General features: G+C 43.8%; 1 protein-coding gene across 2 annotated transcripts in view; it reads left to right on the forward strand.

The window, feature by feature from the left end:
- LOC145337395 (NACHT, LRR and PYD domains-containing protein 3-like) overlaps window positions 1-16,597 on the forward strand; it is an 87,651-nt gene that overhangs the window by 36,393 nt on the left and 34,661 nt on the right. For both annotated transcript variants that reach the window (XM_080182173.1, XM_080182172.1), the window contains exons 5-7: window positions 620-786; window positions 12,089-12,260; window positions 12,364-12,429. In XM_080182173.1, coding sequence (XP_080038299.1) covers window positions 620-786; window positions 12,089-12,260; window positions 12,364-12,429 — 405 coding nt within the window. The remainder of the gene's footprint in view (window positions 1-619; window positions 787-12,088; window positions 12,261-12,363; window positions 12,430-16,597) is intronic.

Genomic DNA, 16,597 nt, shown 5'->3' on the forward strand with positions numbered 1-16,597 from the left:
GAAATCTAAAAACACCACATCCACCAGTTCCCCTCCGTCAACTGCACTAGTCACATGTTCATAAAAATCCAGTAAATTCGTCACACAAGACTTCCCCTTCATGAATCCTTGGTGCGTCTGCTTGATCAAACCATTCCCTTCCAGTGCAATATATACAATATATGCACAGTGATAGTAATATGTGTCATTTACAGGAGGAACTGCGGCAACCCACCAAAGTTCCTTCAACATTTCACAATCCATGATCTCTGTCACCCTTGAGGGACAAGGGCAGCAGATATATGGGAAGTTCACTATCTGCAAGTTTCCCTCCAATGGCAATTTAGGAAAGAAAACAAATTCAGACCTTACCAGCAACTCCCACATCCAGTGAACAATTAAAAAATGTTGATTTTATATTTGGAATTGATAGCCTCTTAACAATGGATCTTCATGGATTTGGGGCTAAGTTTGTTACAGGGATAAGGTCAGATATACTTTCACTGAATGTTTCTGTGTTCCCAGAATGTGTTTGATAATACGGTTCACAGGGGGCTTCAGTTGCTTCTTGTAAAGTGAAGTGTAACAACATGGATAGAAACTCATTGACAAGTTTATTTTTCTCCATTTGTGTTCACAGATCCAAACCCCACAATCCCCGAGTTCCTGACAAACTGTGATGATTACCAACTGTTCAAATTGACAAAATTCTACCGGGACAGACTAGAGCAGGCGATGGAAGGAGGAGTGGATGGAGTCAGCTTATCGTTAAAAAACGAGTGGATTTTCACTGGACAAGAACATCGGGTAAGTGAGGGGAACACAGAATGCATTATTTCAATCAGTGCAAAACTTTCAGGATATATTGACAAATGATGGTAAGAGAACAGGTTCTGTCCAGATAATCTTCTCGTATACAAGGAATCACATGCTGCACTGATAATGGAGTTATTGACTAATAATATTCCTGTCTTTAAATCGACACCAGACCCAGGTATGAGGAGAGGGAAGCCTCAGAGGCTGAGAATTTGGGGATCTGGAGATCCTTTTGGGCTGGCGGCAGCTCAGCTGCGCTCGCCCGGGGGCAGCAGCTCGGCTGCACTCGCCCCAAAGCTCATTGGGATATTACTGGATATACAAACTGGAGATCTGCTCTCAAAATCCAGAAATCCATTCGGGTACTCATGTAAACCAGTGTTAAAGGAGCCCTTGTGAGATCGGAGCTTTAAAACACCATGAAACATACTTTGATTTCACTGTGGCAGTTTGTACATTAATATTCCATTTTTGTTAACATCAATTTGTTTTGCTAAGGTCCTTTTTATAGAGTCATTTTTAAACGCTAAAGCTAGTCCCAATTACCCCTGTTTGTCCCATATCCCTCTATTCCCGTCTCATAACTCTCTCAATGCTTTTAAAAAGACTAAGTTGTACCTGCCTCTACCACTACATCTGGCAACTTGTTCCAGATACTCACCATCCTATGTGGAAAAAATGCCCTCTTGACCCTTTTGTATCTCTCCCCTCTCACCTTAATCCTATTAGCTCTAGTTTAGTCTCCCCTACCTTTGGGAAAAGATGTTGACTGTCTCGCTGATCTGTGCACCTCTCTTTTATAGACCTCTAAGATCACCCCTCAGCCTTCTATGCTCCAAAGATAGAAGTCCCAGTCTATCCAGCTTCTCCTTGCAACTCAAACCATTAAGACCCAGTAGCATCCTAGTAAATCTTTTCTGCACTCTTTCTAGTTTAATAATATACCTTCTATAATCAGGTGACTAGAACTGGACACAGTAAGTGTGGCCTTACCAATGTCTTGTACAACTTTATGAAGATGTCCCAACTCCTGTATTCAATGTTCTGACCGATGAAACCAAGCATGCCAATGCTTTCTTCACCACTGTCCACTTTCAAGGAGCTATGAGCTTGTGCCCCTAGATCTCTTTATTCTGTAACTCTCACCAACGTCCTACCATTAACTGATTCGATCTACCAAAATGCATCACCTTGCATTTATCTAAATTAAATTCCATCTGCCATTTGTCAGCCCACTGGCCCAATTGATCAAGATCCTGTTGTAATGCTAGATAACTGTCTTCGCTGTCCGCCATGCCACCGATCTTGGTGTTGTCTGCAAACTTACTAACCGTGCCTACTAAATTCTCATCCAAATCATTAATATGAATGACAAATAACAGTAGACCCAGCACCGATCCCTGAGGCACATCACCTCAATCTATTTGATAGCATGACACATCTATCACGCCACCATTATAATCAAACCGGAGGCTTAGCCCTGGTTCAATGTTGTGTGGACGAGTTATGACGGCCATAAAGGACACGGGAGATGGTCATTAGATCTCTCTGGCGGTTTTTTTTGAAGTACAAACTTCCTGCTTGAGCACAGGCTTTAACTGGACTGTAAATCGTGATTGCTGCTCTTCCTTTTGATTTTCAATAAATGGTTTCTGGTGATGGGAAAGTGGATTTGGAGGCTTACTGAATTGGCGGTGAGGAGTCCCCTCTGCAGATGACTGCCATTCATCAAGTAGCTTCAGTAATGAAAAGCAAATATGTTTCTTCTTGGGAACCCTGAGCCCTATGATAAATGTACAGAGAGCATGCATTACTAATTTCATGTTAGCAACGTTGAAGGAGATGAAAAGCGAATGTAATATTGTTGCAGCATGCGAGGCCCTGACATTCAGTATGATTTAAAAGTGTGACCTTGCTGCATGTCCCTGAATTAAACTTCTGATGAACTAATGGACCGAGGGGAAAAAAAATCAAACTTCCAGTTTGAAAACCAACCCTATACAACTACTGTCTTCTGTCATCAAGTCAATTTTGTGTGCATTTAGATACCTCACCCTGGATCCCGTGAGATTTAACCTTATGCAACAACCTACCATGTAGTACCTTGTCAAAGACCTTGCTAAAGTCCATATCAACAACATCAACTGCACTCCCCTTATCTACCTCGTTGCCTGCTGCTCAGTCTGTTTTAACCCTTATACAGTGGGCAAATAACTATGAGTAGACATCTTATTAGTACAACCAGTATCTATTTAAACCCACCCAATCAACAATAAGTTAGGGCATTGGTGAGGCCGCAGCTGGAGTACTGTGTGCAGTTTTGGGCGCCACACTTACGCAAGGATATTTTGGCCTTGGAGGGAGTGCAGAGGAGGTTTACTAGGCTGATGCCAGAGTTGAGGGGGCTGAGCTATGAGGAGAGGCTGAATAAACTAGGCTTGTACTCGTTAGAGTTTAGAAGAATGAGGGGAGATCTCATTGAGACATATAAGATGATGAATGGGATGGATAGAGTAGAGGTGGAGAGACTCTTCCCGCTCAGAAAGGACAGTAGGACTAGAGGGCACAGCCTCAAGATAAAGGGGGGGCAGTTTAGAACGGAGTTGAGGAAGAACTTCTTCACTCAAAGGGTGGTGAATCTCTGGAATTCTCTGCCCGTGGAAGTGGTGGAGGCTGCCTCGCTAAATATTTTTAAGACGCGGGTTGATGGGTTTTTGATAAGAGAGGGGATTAAGGGTTACGGGGAGAGGGTGGGAATGTGGAACTGAGCCATGACAGATCAGCCATGATCTTATTGAATGGCGGGGCAGGCTCGAAGGGCTAGATGGTCTACTCCTGCTCCTATTTCTTATGTTCTTATGTTATCTTAATGAAAATACTAGAATTCAAGTCCAATACTAGACCTTGACTTAACTTTGCATGACTGGCAAATACCCAAGCAGATATTGGCCTTTATCTGTGCACTGGTCTCAGTCATCATCTGCGTAGTCTGGCACTCTGGCTCTGGTCTTTCTTCCTTCTTTCTCGGGTGTGGGGGCTCTCCATGTGCTGGTTGTCACTGGCGATGTTCACCGTTGTTGTAGCTCATTTGTGGGGTCAGAGAGAGATTCCTGGTTGTGCAGCACCCTTTATATCCCATTTGGTTTCACACCCCTTTTTGGCCATTGCCAATCAATTGATCAGGACTTAATTCCCCTGATTGATAAGAGTCCAATCAGGTGCTACCACACTGATCTCTGGGTGTATCCCCAGCGGCCATGTCTGTAGGTGTTGGAGGCACATAGATCACATACCTCCCTCCTAAATAAGGGTTCACGAAGCCCCTATGTCTGCCACGCAACTCAGTGTGACCAGAAAGTCTCTTTCATCCTGGAGATGAAACAAGCCAGTGTGATTGTAAATTCCCTTTCATCCTGGAGATGACCTCTATCCTGTTTATTCACTCATCAGGGTTGCAGCCTGTTTGTCTCTGTCTTTAAACTGCAGCCTGACGGTTTAGTTTCTTGCCCAATTGTCCCAGAATGCTTTATAAAACTCCATTTTAGCTGGCCCATTTGGCTACAACCTCCTTGGTTACCCCTTCAAAAAAACTCAATCAAATTTGAGAGACATGATTTTCCACTCACACAAAACCATGCTGACTGTCCCCTATCGGTCATTGCGTCTCTAAATATCTGTAGATCCTGTCTCTCAAAATACCTTATAACAACTTACCCACTACAAATTGAGGGTCGCTGGCCTGTAGTTCCCAGACTTTTCCCTGCAGCCCTTAAGAACATAAGAAATAGGAGCAGGAGTAGGCCATCTAGCCCCTCGAGCCTGCCCTGCCCTTCAGTAAGGTCATGGCTGGTCTGATAGTGGTTCAGTTCCACTTACCCACCTGCTCCCCATAACCCTTAATTCCCTTATTGGTCAGAAATCAATCTACCTGTGACTAAAACACATTTAATGAGGTAGCCTCCACTGCTTCAATGGGCAGAGAATTCCAAAGATTCACTACCCTCTGGGAGAAGAAGTTCCTCCTCAATTCTATTCTAAATTGACTCCCCCTTATTTTGAGGCTGTGCCCTCTAGTTCTTGTTTCCATTCTAAGTAGAAATAATCTCTCTGCTTCTACCCTGTCCAGCTTCTTTATCTTGTATGTCTCGATAAGATCTCTATGAGATCTTCTTAAACAAAGGCACAACATTTGCCACCCTTCAATCTTCAGGCATCTTACCTGTGAGTTTAGCTGAGGAAACCTGCTGCCCTGACTCAAGCTGGCCTGTTTGTGGATCCAGACACATACAAATGTGTTTGACTACTCTGAAATGGACATTGTCCTCTGAAATGGTCTAGAAAAAGAGGCAAAGCAGCTTAATTTCTCCAATAAAGGATGTCTTGGCAGCACGATTACTGACTGAACTATCCAGGCTGAACTTGTGACAGATTCACTTGTTTATGACAGTGTTGGTAAGACTCAGTGCACAGTCTGTGTAAGAGATGAAGTACCTTCTTTACACTGAGGAGTGGGTGTGGTGTTGTGCGATGTTATGTCCTTGTGAAATGTGACAGATTATCAGGTACAGCATTGCTGATCACCTCAATCTATTCAATAATAACATGACACATCCATCACTCCACCATTATAATCAAACCAGAGGCCTAGTCCTGGTTCAATGAGTTGTGTAGATGAGTGTTATGATGGCCATAAAGGACATGGGAGATGGTCATTAGATCTCCTGCTGGCTTTTTGAAGTACAAATTTTCTGTTTGAGCGGAGGCTTTAACCAGACTGCTGGTTCTGGGATACAGACTTGCTGTAAATCGTGATTGCTGCTCTTCCTTTTGATTTTCAATAACGGTTTCTGGCGATGGGAAAGTGGATTTGGAGGCTTACCGCATTGGAGATGAGGACTCGCCTCTGCGGACAACCGCCATTCATCAAGTAGCTTCAGTAATGAAAAGGAAATATGTTTGTTTTTGGGAAACCTGAGCCCTATGATGAGTATACAGAGAGCGTGCATTACTAATTTCATGTTAGCAACATTGAAGGAGATGAGAAACAAATGTAATATTGTTGAGAGCATGCGAGGCCCTGACATTCAGTATGATTTAAAACGTTTGACCTTGCTGCATGTCCCTGACTTAAACTATTGATGAACTAGTAGACCGAGGGAAAAACCTCCATGACCCGAATCCCTCTGTTATACTCCAGGGGTACCACTTCAACGTGGCTGAGAAACCTGTAGGGAACCTGTCACCCAATTCTTGTCTGGATGATGAAAATTAGCAGAACATTTGTGAAATCTTGCTGCGTCAAGATGAATTGTGGTGATATAGATTGGTCTGCAGCATCAATAATCTAACTAGACCAAAAGAAGCTGTTGGTATAACTCAGTCTGGATTTACAACAAATAATTCCAATAACCTAATGTTAGAATAAAGCAGACGAGGTGCTCAGGAGCTACAAAGGCCATCAGGCAGCAAAGTCATCCAACTGGGGAGAGTGTCATTGTGTAAACAGTCTTTAATAGAGAGGGTTTGTGTAAACCAGGTGTTAAAGGACCCTTTGTGAGATCGGAACTTTAAAAGACCATCAACGAAAGGCAGTGATGACCCTAAGAGTGTTGGGGAACATGTGCCAGAGAGTTGCGGATGCCAGACAATAAATTATTACAAGTACTGTCAAAGGTCACAGCCAAGGTGAAATTACAGGAGTCGGTAAAACGTGTGCTGCCTAGTGAAGAAACCATGGCCAATACCTGACCGTACCATGCTGCTATTCCTTCTTCCAGAGTCAGGGATATACAAGGGAATCACATCACCACAACAAAGGCTGCCCTCATCATTATAGAATTACTGGGAAATGGCTAACCCCAAAGAACAAAAACAGGAACAGGCCTTTCGACCCTCCAAGCCTGCCAATTATGCTGTCCGACTGAACTAAAACCCCCTACCCTTCCGGGGACCATATCCCCCCATTCCCATCCAATTCATGTATTTGTCAAGATGTCACTTAAAGTGACTATCTTATCTGATTCCACTACCTCCCCCGACAGTGAGTTCCAGGCACCCACCACTCTCTGTGTAAAAAAAATCAGCCACATACATCTCCTTTAAACTTTGCCCCTCGCCCCTTAAACAGGTGCTCCCCCTAGTAATTGACTCTTCCACTCTGAGAAAACAGCTTCTGACTATCCAGTCTGTCCATGCCTTTCATAATCTTGTAGACTTCTATCAGGTCTCCCCTCAACGCCTGTCATTCCAGTGAGAACAAACCAAGTTTCTCCAACCTCTCCTCATAGCTATTACCCTCCATACTAGGCAACATCCTGTTTTTTTTTCTCTGTAGCCTCTCCAAAGCCTCCACATCCTTTTGGTAGTGTGGCGACCAGAATTGAACACTATATTCCAAGTGCGGCCTAACTAAGGTTCTATGAAGCTGCAACATGACTTGTCAATTTTAAAACTCAGTGGCCCAGCCAACGAAGGCAAGCTTGCCTTCTTGACTACCTTCTCCACCTGCATTGCACTTTCAGTGACCTGTGTATCTGTACACCCAGATCTCTTTGCATATTAATACTGCTAACGGTTCTGTCATTTACTGTATATTTCCTTTCTGTATTAGACCTCCAAAATGAATTACCTCACACTTGTCCCGATTAAACTCTGCCACCTCTCCACCCAAGTCTCCAACCAATCTATATCCTGCTGTATCCTTTAATTGTTCTCATCGCTATCAGCAAATCCAACAACCTTTATGTCATCCACATATTTACAAATCAAACCAAATCATTTAGCAATGTCCCAGCACTGATCCCGGAGGAACACCACTTGTCACAGCCCTCAGAAATGCACTACTGCTACTCTCTGTCTTCTTTGACCGAGTAAAAAGTCTGACAACACCAGGTTTTAGTCCAACCTATTTGTTTGATAATATTCTCACAAGCTTTCGAGGGGACAGCCTCTTCGTCAGGTGACCGAGTCTTTGACCGAGCCAGTTTTGTATCCACCTTACCAGTTCACCTCTGATCCCATGCGACTTCACCTTCTGCACCAGTCTGCCATGGGAAACCTTGCCAAAGGCCTTACTGAAGTCCATGTAAACAACATCCACTGCCCTACCCTCACCAATCATCTTCGTCACTTCCTCGAAAAACTCCATCAAGTTAGTGAGATACGACCTCTGCTTCACAAAACCCACGAGCCTGTCTCCTTTACCAGCATTGCATCAGGTTGTGATGACACTAAATCATTTGCAGAGTTTTCCAGTCTCCACAAGGCAGATTAGAGGCTGGACATAGAAAGATCAATCCACAGTATTTGATTCTACATGGAGGATTCCAGTGGTGACCCTGTGAAGAAATGCAACCTTACCGAGCTAAGAAAGACTAGCAGTGGGATGGGATCATTGAGAGTCTCGAGGGTTGTTCCGTCCCCAGGGTGACACCCAATATTAATGGAACTACATAATGGCCACCTTGGGGTATCAAACAGATTGGTGGAAGAGGCAGTGCAAAACTTCAGAAATGGCAGGAAAAAATCAACTAATGGCAACCATGGATAGCAAACTGGCATGATATTTGTTTGACTGCAGGATCACACCACATATAACGAATGGAGTTGCCTCTGTGGATCTGTCAATGAGATGGCAGCTTCATATCAGACAGAGACTATTGTTTCCAAACCTGGCAGGGAGGATGGAGACTCAACGAGAAAATCAGAAGAGAAATAAAGATTCTACAGGGACAGAAAGAACGTTTGAAGCAGGTCACCTGATTCACACAGTCAACTTCAACGCTGGTCCCAGCTGGGACTCTGTGACTGTTATGGAGAAAACGGGGCCTGCATCTTAAGCTTAAAGCCTAAAAGAAACATCTCAGACGCAGGTTGTCCACTTCTGAACAGGTCTCATTCCCCATGGAGAAGCCACTTCCAATGTTGACCCTCAACTCGAAGCTGAGTCCACATTAACCTCTCCAGGTAAAGAAGGCGCAGACTCGCAGATGAAAGCTGAGGAAGTAGGTGTCCAGGCTACAACAAAACCAAAGGAGGAGACTGCATCAGTGAACCTACGTTGCTCCCTCGAAGCAGAGGACCCTATTCACTTCACTGCCTGACCCAGGCCCACCTTCAATGCACCACAGACCAAACGCTAAGTGATTGACAGTAACTCCTCACGGTGGGAGTGTTGGGGGAGAAACGGACTCGAGGTTGGGGGGGGGGGGAGGAGTGGGGCGAGTGTTATGGAGGACACGGGGGATTGTTGATAGATCTGTCCATGGGCTTTGTGGAGTACAAAGTCACGTATTAAGCAAAAGGAGACTTGCCCAATGGGAAGATAGCGATGGGAGTTTAAAACCTTTTCCTTTAAGCCACGCTATTGTTGTAGGTCCCAAGTTTACAGACGTGTTTACTGTAATGGATGCAACTCATCTTGTTAGTTCCACTAAAGGGTTTCAGGAGAGAGGAATTTGTCTCTTTCTGAATTACTACAGAGACCATTGCAGGAACAGCAGCAGGGATAGATAAAAACAATGTGCCAATCTGGTGAATCTACAACCCCTCACCCTGCTATAGATAGACAGGCAAGTTGAGCCACAACTGACACAGCATTAAGCTTTTCTATCCTGCCATACCAAGGCATATGATGTTGGACAATTAAACAGCAAACGTGTGGAGGGGATTTCTCAAAGTTTCACATCCAGCTCATGAGTGCAAAAGACCAGGCTGAAACATTCACAATAATATTCAGTCAGATATGTTACTGAGTTATTAATTTCACCCTCTTCATGGGATCCCCATCATCACAGAAAAAAAACAATTCAATTCCCTCCACGTGATCCAAAGCGGCTGACTGAGACCTGGACAGATTATTTGTGACTTCAGTATTTAGAATCAAGCTGAACTCCCATTTCCTGTATAACTATCAATGCAGAAATATCCTTATTCCCTGAATGTAACACTACACATTTCTACTCCCACCTCAGCACAGCTCCTGCTGAACCCGAATCTATATTTTTGTTACCCCCAGATTCGTCTGTTCTAGTGTTCTCCTGTTGGACCTCCCACATTGTCCTTTATCTTCAGCTCCTCAGATTCTGCTGCCTTTACTGTGTTCCCCGTCCGACTGCAGATATCACTTTGTGCTCACGATGGCCCCCAGTCCTCAGATGTCTTTGATTTAAAATTCCCATTCTTCTAGTTTACGAGTCAATGAGTTTGAACCATTCCTGTAAACTCCAGTCTGAAATTGTCCATTAAATGTCTCTGACATCTTGCCCAGCCCCTCCTTCACACCCCACTTGTAACTGTGTTACTATCTCTCAAATCCTATCTAACTCCCCTCTCCTCTTTACAGAGATTTCATACCAGTAATTTGTAAATGAAAAATGTTTTGTTTCTGTAATTTGACTTACTGAGTGGTAAAGATTACATTAGATTTTTCACCATTGTCAATGGCTCATTCAAAACCTAAATTAGCAGTCGGTATTTGAATTAGTCAGTGCCAATTTGTCAGTCAAATTTCATTTTAACATTGCTTCCATTTCAATAACTGAAGGATCAGACTCATTATTTCCCTCCGTCTGAGTTCTGATTCGCTGCTGTTTAGTTTACTTACACATGGGGAACAGGAATCCCTACAGTCCATAAGGAGGCCCATCATTCTGCACCAACTCTTTGAAAGAGCAGCTTACCCAGGCCCAGCTTTAGACAATGGAAACAGGAGCAGCTGCAGGAAACCCAGACTTACCAAGAAACCATCCCCCTCTCCGTTCCTACCACCGTTTCAGGAAGAGCGTTTCAAAGACACACCACCCTTTCAGAGAGGAAAAAAACATAGCCACATCTCATCAGGATTTCCTGGAAAATCAGAGTGTGATTTAAGTGTGTGAAAAACTTGGATCATGTTGTCAATCAGTAATCGAATGTCATAGAAACCCGACAGTGCAGTAAGAGGCCATCTGGCCTATCAATTCCGCACTGACCACAATCCCACCCAGGCCCTATCTCCTTATCGCTACGTATGTACCTGCTAATCCCTCTAACCTGCGCATCTCAGTACACTAAGGGGCAATTTTAGCATGGCCAATCAATCTAACCCTGACATCTTTGGACTGTGGGAGGAAACTGGAGCACCTCGAGCAAACCCACACAGACAGAGGAGAATGTGCAAACTCCACACTGACAGTGACCCAAGCCGGGAATTGAACCCAGGTCCCTGGAGCTGTGAAGCAGCAGCGCTAACTACTGTGCTACCGTGCCACCCCATCATGTTGGACACTGAGGGACAAATGACTATCACATGATCATATTACAGATTCTCAGTGATTCCACACTAGTTGAAATGTGTTTTTGATTTCTAGTTCAATTGATTCACATTTGTTTATTGTTAATGATTGGAATGAGATTTCAGGAGAATTTTCAGTCCGTGTTTATTATGGATCAGGACTCGGCCCAGTGACTGATTTCTGAGCTGAAAACAACTGGGAAATCCCATCACTGAGCAGATCCTTTCTATGTATATATACATATATATGTATATATATATATGTGTATGTGTACATAGATCCCTGAAAGTTGGGAATCAAGTAGATAAGGTTGTTAAGAAGGCATACGGTGTCTTGGCGTTTATTGGTAGGGGGATTGAATTTAGGAGTCGTAGCGTCATGTTGCAACTGTACACAACTCTGGTGCGGCCGCACTTGGAGTATTGTGTGCAGTTCTGGTCCCCACATTACAGGAAGGATGTGGAGGCTTTGGAGAGGGTGCAGAGGAGGTTTACCAGGATGTTGCCTGGTATGGAGGGGAGATCCTATGAGGAGAGGCTGAGGGATTTGGGGTTGTTTTCGCTGGAAAGAAGGCGGCTAAGAGGGGATCTTATTGAAACATATAAGATGATTAGAGGTTTAGATAGGGTGGATAGTGATAGCCTTTTTCCTCGGATGGAGAAAGCTAGCACGAGGGGGAATGGCTTTAAACTAAGGGGGGGGTAGTTATAGGACAGATGTCAGGGGTAGGTTCTTTACCCAGAGGGTGGTGAGGGATTGGAATGCCCTGCCTGCTGCAGTTGTAAATGCGCCTAGTTTGGGGGCGTTTAAGAGGTCTGTGGATAGGTTTATGGACGAAAAGGGATTGGTTTAGGTTAGTGGGTCACTTGTTGTTTTATTTTTTAACTGGTCGGCGCAACATCGTGGGCCAAAGGGCCTGTTCTGCGCTGTAATGTTCTATGTTCTATGTTCTATGTTCTCATTCTCAGTGTTTATCTTTCACTCTGTGTCTCATTATTCTTCATTATTATTCTTCATAGAAAGTCACTGAGCTTGTGGATAAGGGAAACCGGGCGGACAGTTCCAAACTTCTCCTCAGTCTGGTGATGGAAAAAGGATCTCGGGCTCAAAGGGTGATGTGGGAATCCTTTGTGAGAATGCGTCATGGAGTCCCAAAGCTGGATAAAATACTGAAAGAAATACAGGAGCTTGGTACGGTAAAATCACAGTGAATTCAATTTCACATTTAAATACTGCTGATATCACTGTAATATTACACAGAGCTGTTTTCATGGAAGTTCATTTATTTAAACAGGTGCTGATCCGTTTGATTATATGGACATCGCACATGGTTTATCTGAATTATCCAGTCAGCTGAAAGGTAAGAGAGGAAATGGAGATTATAAACTATTTCACTTCTGAGAATCTGAATGATTGGAGCCTTTTTGTAAGAGATTGTGAAAATCTGGGATAGTGAAAATTAAAGACTGGAAATTGGGTGGAGCATGATTCGGTTTTGTCATTAATACTCAACCATGCACAGCTTCAAATTACAATTTGTTTGACCTGTTGTGTCTTTTTTCAAACATGTGTGACCATTGCATCTTTTGACTGAACCCAGCTGTTAATTGCTATTAATTCTGAAGTCTTGTACACACCCGGCTGAAACCCAGTACTGTGTGAATCTCAGTACAGAGTTCCTGTGTGCCTGGGTGTTCTGACTAACAGAAAACAAAGGAGGGTAGGGGTGGGTTGGGGGGGGGGTTGCGGTAAATGGGTGTTTTTCTTATTGGCGATCAGTGACTAGTGGTGTGCCTCAGGGATCAGTGTTGGGACTGCAATTGCTTACGATTTAAATGGATGATTTGGAGCTGGGGACCAAGTGCAGTGTGTCAAAACTCACAGATGACACTAAGATGAGTGGCAAAGTGTGCAGAGGACACTGAAAGTCTACAAAGAGATACAGATAATGTAAGTGACTGGGCGAGGGTCTGGCAGGTGGAGTACAATGTCAGTAAATGTGAGGTTATCCATTTTGGTAGGATTAACAGCAAAGTGGACTATTATTTAAATGGTAAACAATTGCAGCTTGCTGCTGTGCAGAGGGACCTGGGTGTCCTTGTGCAAGAATTACAAGTTTGTTTGTTTGCAGGTGCAGCAGGGAATTAAGAAGGCAAATGAAAGATAGACGGATGGAGTTTAAAAACAGTGAGGTTATGTTGCAACTGTATGGGATGCTGGTGAGGCCACACCTGGAGTACTGTGTACAGTTTTGTTCTCCTTACTTGAGAAAGGATATACTGGCACTGGAGGGGGTGCAGAGGAGATTCACTAGGTTGATTCCGGAGTTGAGAGGGTTGGCTTTAGAGGAGAGACTGAGTAGACCGTGAAGATACTCCTTGGAATTCAGAAGAATGAGGGGAGACTTTTAGAAACATATAAGATTATGAAGGGAATAGATAAGATAGAAGCAGGGAAGTTGTTTTCACTGGCAGGTGAGACTAGAACTAGGGGACATGGCCTCAAAATAAGAGGGAACAGATTTAGAACTGAGTTGAGGAGGAACCTCTTCACACAAAGGATTGTGAATCTGTGGAATATCTCTAGTTCCAGACTCCCACTCAGAAAAGCACCCCTCTACTGCTATCCCCTGTCTTCTATGGCCAAGATGTGGGTATGCCGGCGTTGGACTGGCGTAAACACAGTAGCTCTGTCTGAGGCCAGAACTCTCCATTCACCTGACGAAGAGGGAAACCTCGAAAGCTTGTGAGTCTATTATCAAATAAATCGGTTGGACTAAAACCTGGTGTTGTCAGACTTTTTACTGTTTCTGTGGTCAAGCCAGTTCTCTATCCGTTTAGCCAGCTCTCCTCTGACCCCGTACCTTAAACCTATCACTGTCTCTAGATCAAAATCCTGGAACTCTCTCTGTATCAGTATTGTGGGTTTAACTACACTACATGAACTGCAGCGGGTCCAGAAAGCAGCTGACGAGCACCTTTTCACGGGAATTAGGGATGGACAATAAATGCTGGCTGAATGGAATGACTCGGGAAACCAGATTGGAAAGGAACTTACTTTATTACAGAATGCAAAGCAAAACAACTGCCCGATGTATGCAAACGTTAGTCCATGGCCAATCAACCTAACCTGCACATCTTTGGACTGTGGGAGGAAACCAAAGTATCCAGAGGAAACCCACGTAGATACGGGGAGAATGTGCAGTCTCCACAAAGAGTCACCCGAACACTGGAATTGAGCCCGGGTCCCTGGCACTTTGCTGCCCCCTGTAACACCAAGCTCGTCCCCCCCTCCTCTCACTCTGTCTCTATTATTCCTGATAAATGATGCCCCTATTCAACACTGCATCAACAACTACATTTGAGGCACATTTATCTTAATCTTTATCTTAAACCTGTTTGTCCATGTGTTTTCTCGCTGCACTCAGTCAGATGCATATTTTTTCATATGATTGTTTTCTACAATGTTAATCATCCTAATAATATTTTCATTGGCAAATTTACTGTAAACCTCATACTGCTGCTTCGAGCTTGTTCAATCTTGTTCACCTCATGAACGGGACTGGTAAGAGTAATGTGTGTCGGACTGATTCTCAGGGAAGGCCATTCCAAATCCAGACTTTCTCATTTCCACTGAAACAATAACACTGTCTCACAGTGACCTTGTGTGAGGAATCTTATCAGTCTAGAATGACAATGTCCACCGGATTCCCCAATCCACTGGTAGACTCAATTTCACAGTAAACTCCAGCACAATCTATTTATTGTAGAATGTGTATTGTGAATATCTCCCTTTTCACCGTGACCATAAAGAATATCTTATATTTTCCCTTGCATCATCCACCAGACAATATACATCAGACTGATAAGTGTGTGGGTTGCTGGCTCTGATTTACCCCACATTGGGCTAAACGCTTGGGTGGGCTGGGAAGGAATACTGAACTTTACCATTTCATGGAACAGAATTTAACGTCAGAAAATATTTGATAAATAACGAATAAAGAACAATACAGCACAGGAACAGGCCCTTTGGCCCTCCAAGTCTGCACAGATCATGTGTTCCTAACTAGACCATTTGTTTGCATCCCCCTATTCCCAGTCTGTTTATGTGGCTGTCTAGATAAGTCTTAAATGATCCCAGCATGTCTGCCTCACCCACCTTGCTTAGTAGTGTATTCCAGACCCCCACCATCCTCTGTGTAAAATACATCCCACCCATATCGGTATTGAACCTCACCCCCCACCCCCCTTACCTTGAACTTGTGACCTCTTGTGTTTGTCATTTCCAACCTGGGTAAAAGTTTCCAACTGTTCACCCTATGTTTGCCCTTCATAATTTTATAAACTTCTATTAGATCACCCCTTAACCTCCATCTTTCCAACCATAGTTTACTCAATATCACCTCATAGCTGTGACCCTCCATAGCAGGCAACCTCCTGGTAAACCTTTTCTGCACTCTCTCCACAGACTCCACGTCCTTCTGCTGGTGTGGCGACCAGAATTGTCAGTATTCCAAATGTGGCCTAACCAATATTCTATATAGCTGCAACATCATTTTTTTTACTCTATGCCCCGTCCAATAAAGGCAAGCGTGCTTTATGCCTTCTTTGCCATTTTTCCACCTGTGTTGTCGCCTTTAAGGATCTGTGAACTTGCACACCCAGATCCCTCTGTGTATCTATACTCCTGATGGTTCTGCCATTTATTGTGTAGCCCCCTCCTGCACTCGATCTACCAAAATGCATCACTTCACATTTATCTGGATTAAATTCCATCTCTGCCCAATTTTCCAGCCTATCTATATCCTGCTGTATTCTCTGACCAGAATGGTAGGGAGTGGGATAGCTTGATGTTGGGTTCGGACATAGCTCGGCACAACATCGAGGGCCGAAGGGCCTGTACTGTGCTGTACTGTTTATGTTCGAATGTTCATCACTATCCACAACTCCAGCAATCTTTGTGTTGTCACAAACTTACTAATCAGACCAGCTACATCATCTTCCACATCATTTATATGGTCCCAGTACAGAGCCCTGCGGAACACCACTAGTCACCGACCTCCAATCAGTAAAAGACCCTTCCACTGCTACCCTCTGTCTTCTATGGCCAAGTCAGTTCTGTATCCATCTAGCTAGTTCACCTTTGATCCCGTGAGATTTAATCTTTTGCACTAGCCTGCCATGAGGGACCTTATCAAATGCTTGACTAAAGTGCATTTAAACGACATCCACGGCCCTTCCTTCCTCAATCACTTTTGTCACCTTTTCTAAGACTAACTGCTGATGTTCACACAATTGAACATTGATCTGAAGCAGAAATCTGAGGAAAAAAGAATATCTGGGCTTGATGCAAAACTAGCAGTTGTTTATAAATGGCAGTGAAAGTTGAAGTTTCAGTACAGTAACAGTGAGACTCCTGAACAATTACAGTCTCTCCCGCTCCCACACAGTCTCTAATATCCCACTTACCATTTCTGCAGCAGGTTGGGAGCTCTGACCAGTTCACAAACTATATAACTGCTATATAAT

The sequence above is a fragment of the Carcharhinus amblyrhynchos genome, unplaced genomic scaffold, assembly GCF_965287045.1.
Source record: "Carcharhinus amblyrhynchos unplaced genomic scaffold, sCarAmb.v2.hapA scaffold_48, whole genome shotgun sequence".
NCBI classification, from domain to species: Eukaryota; Metazoa; Chordata; class Chondrichthyes; order Carcharhiniformes; family Carcharhinidae; genus Carcharhinus; species Carcharhinus amblyrhynchos.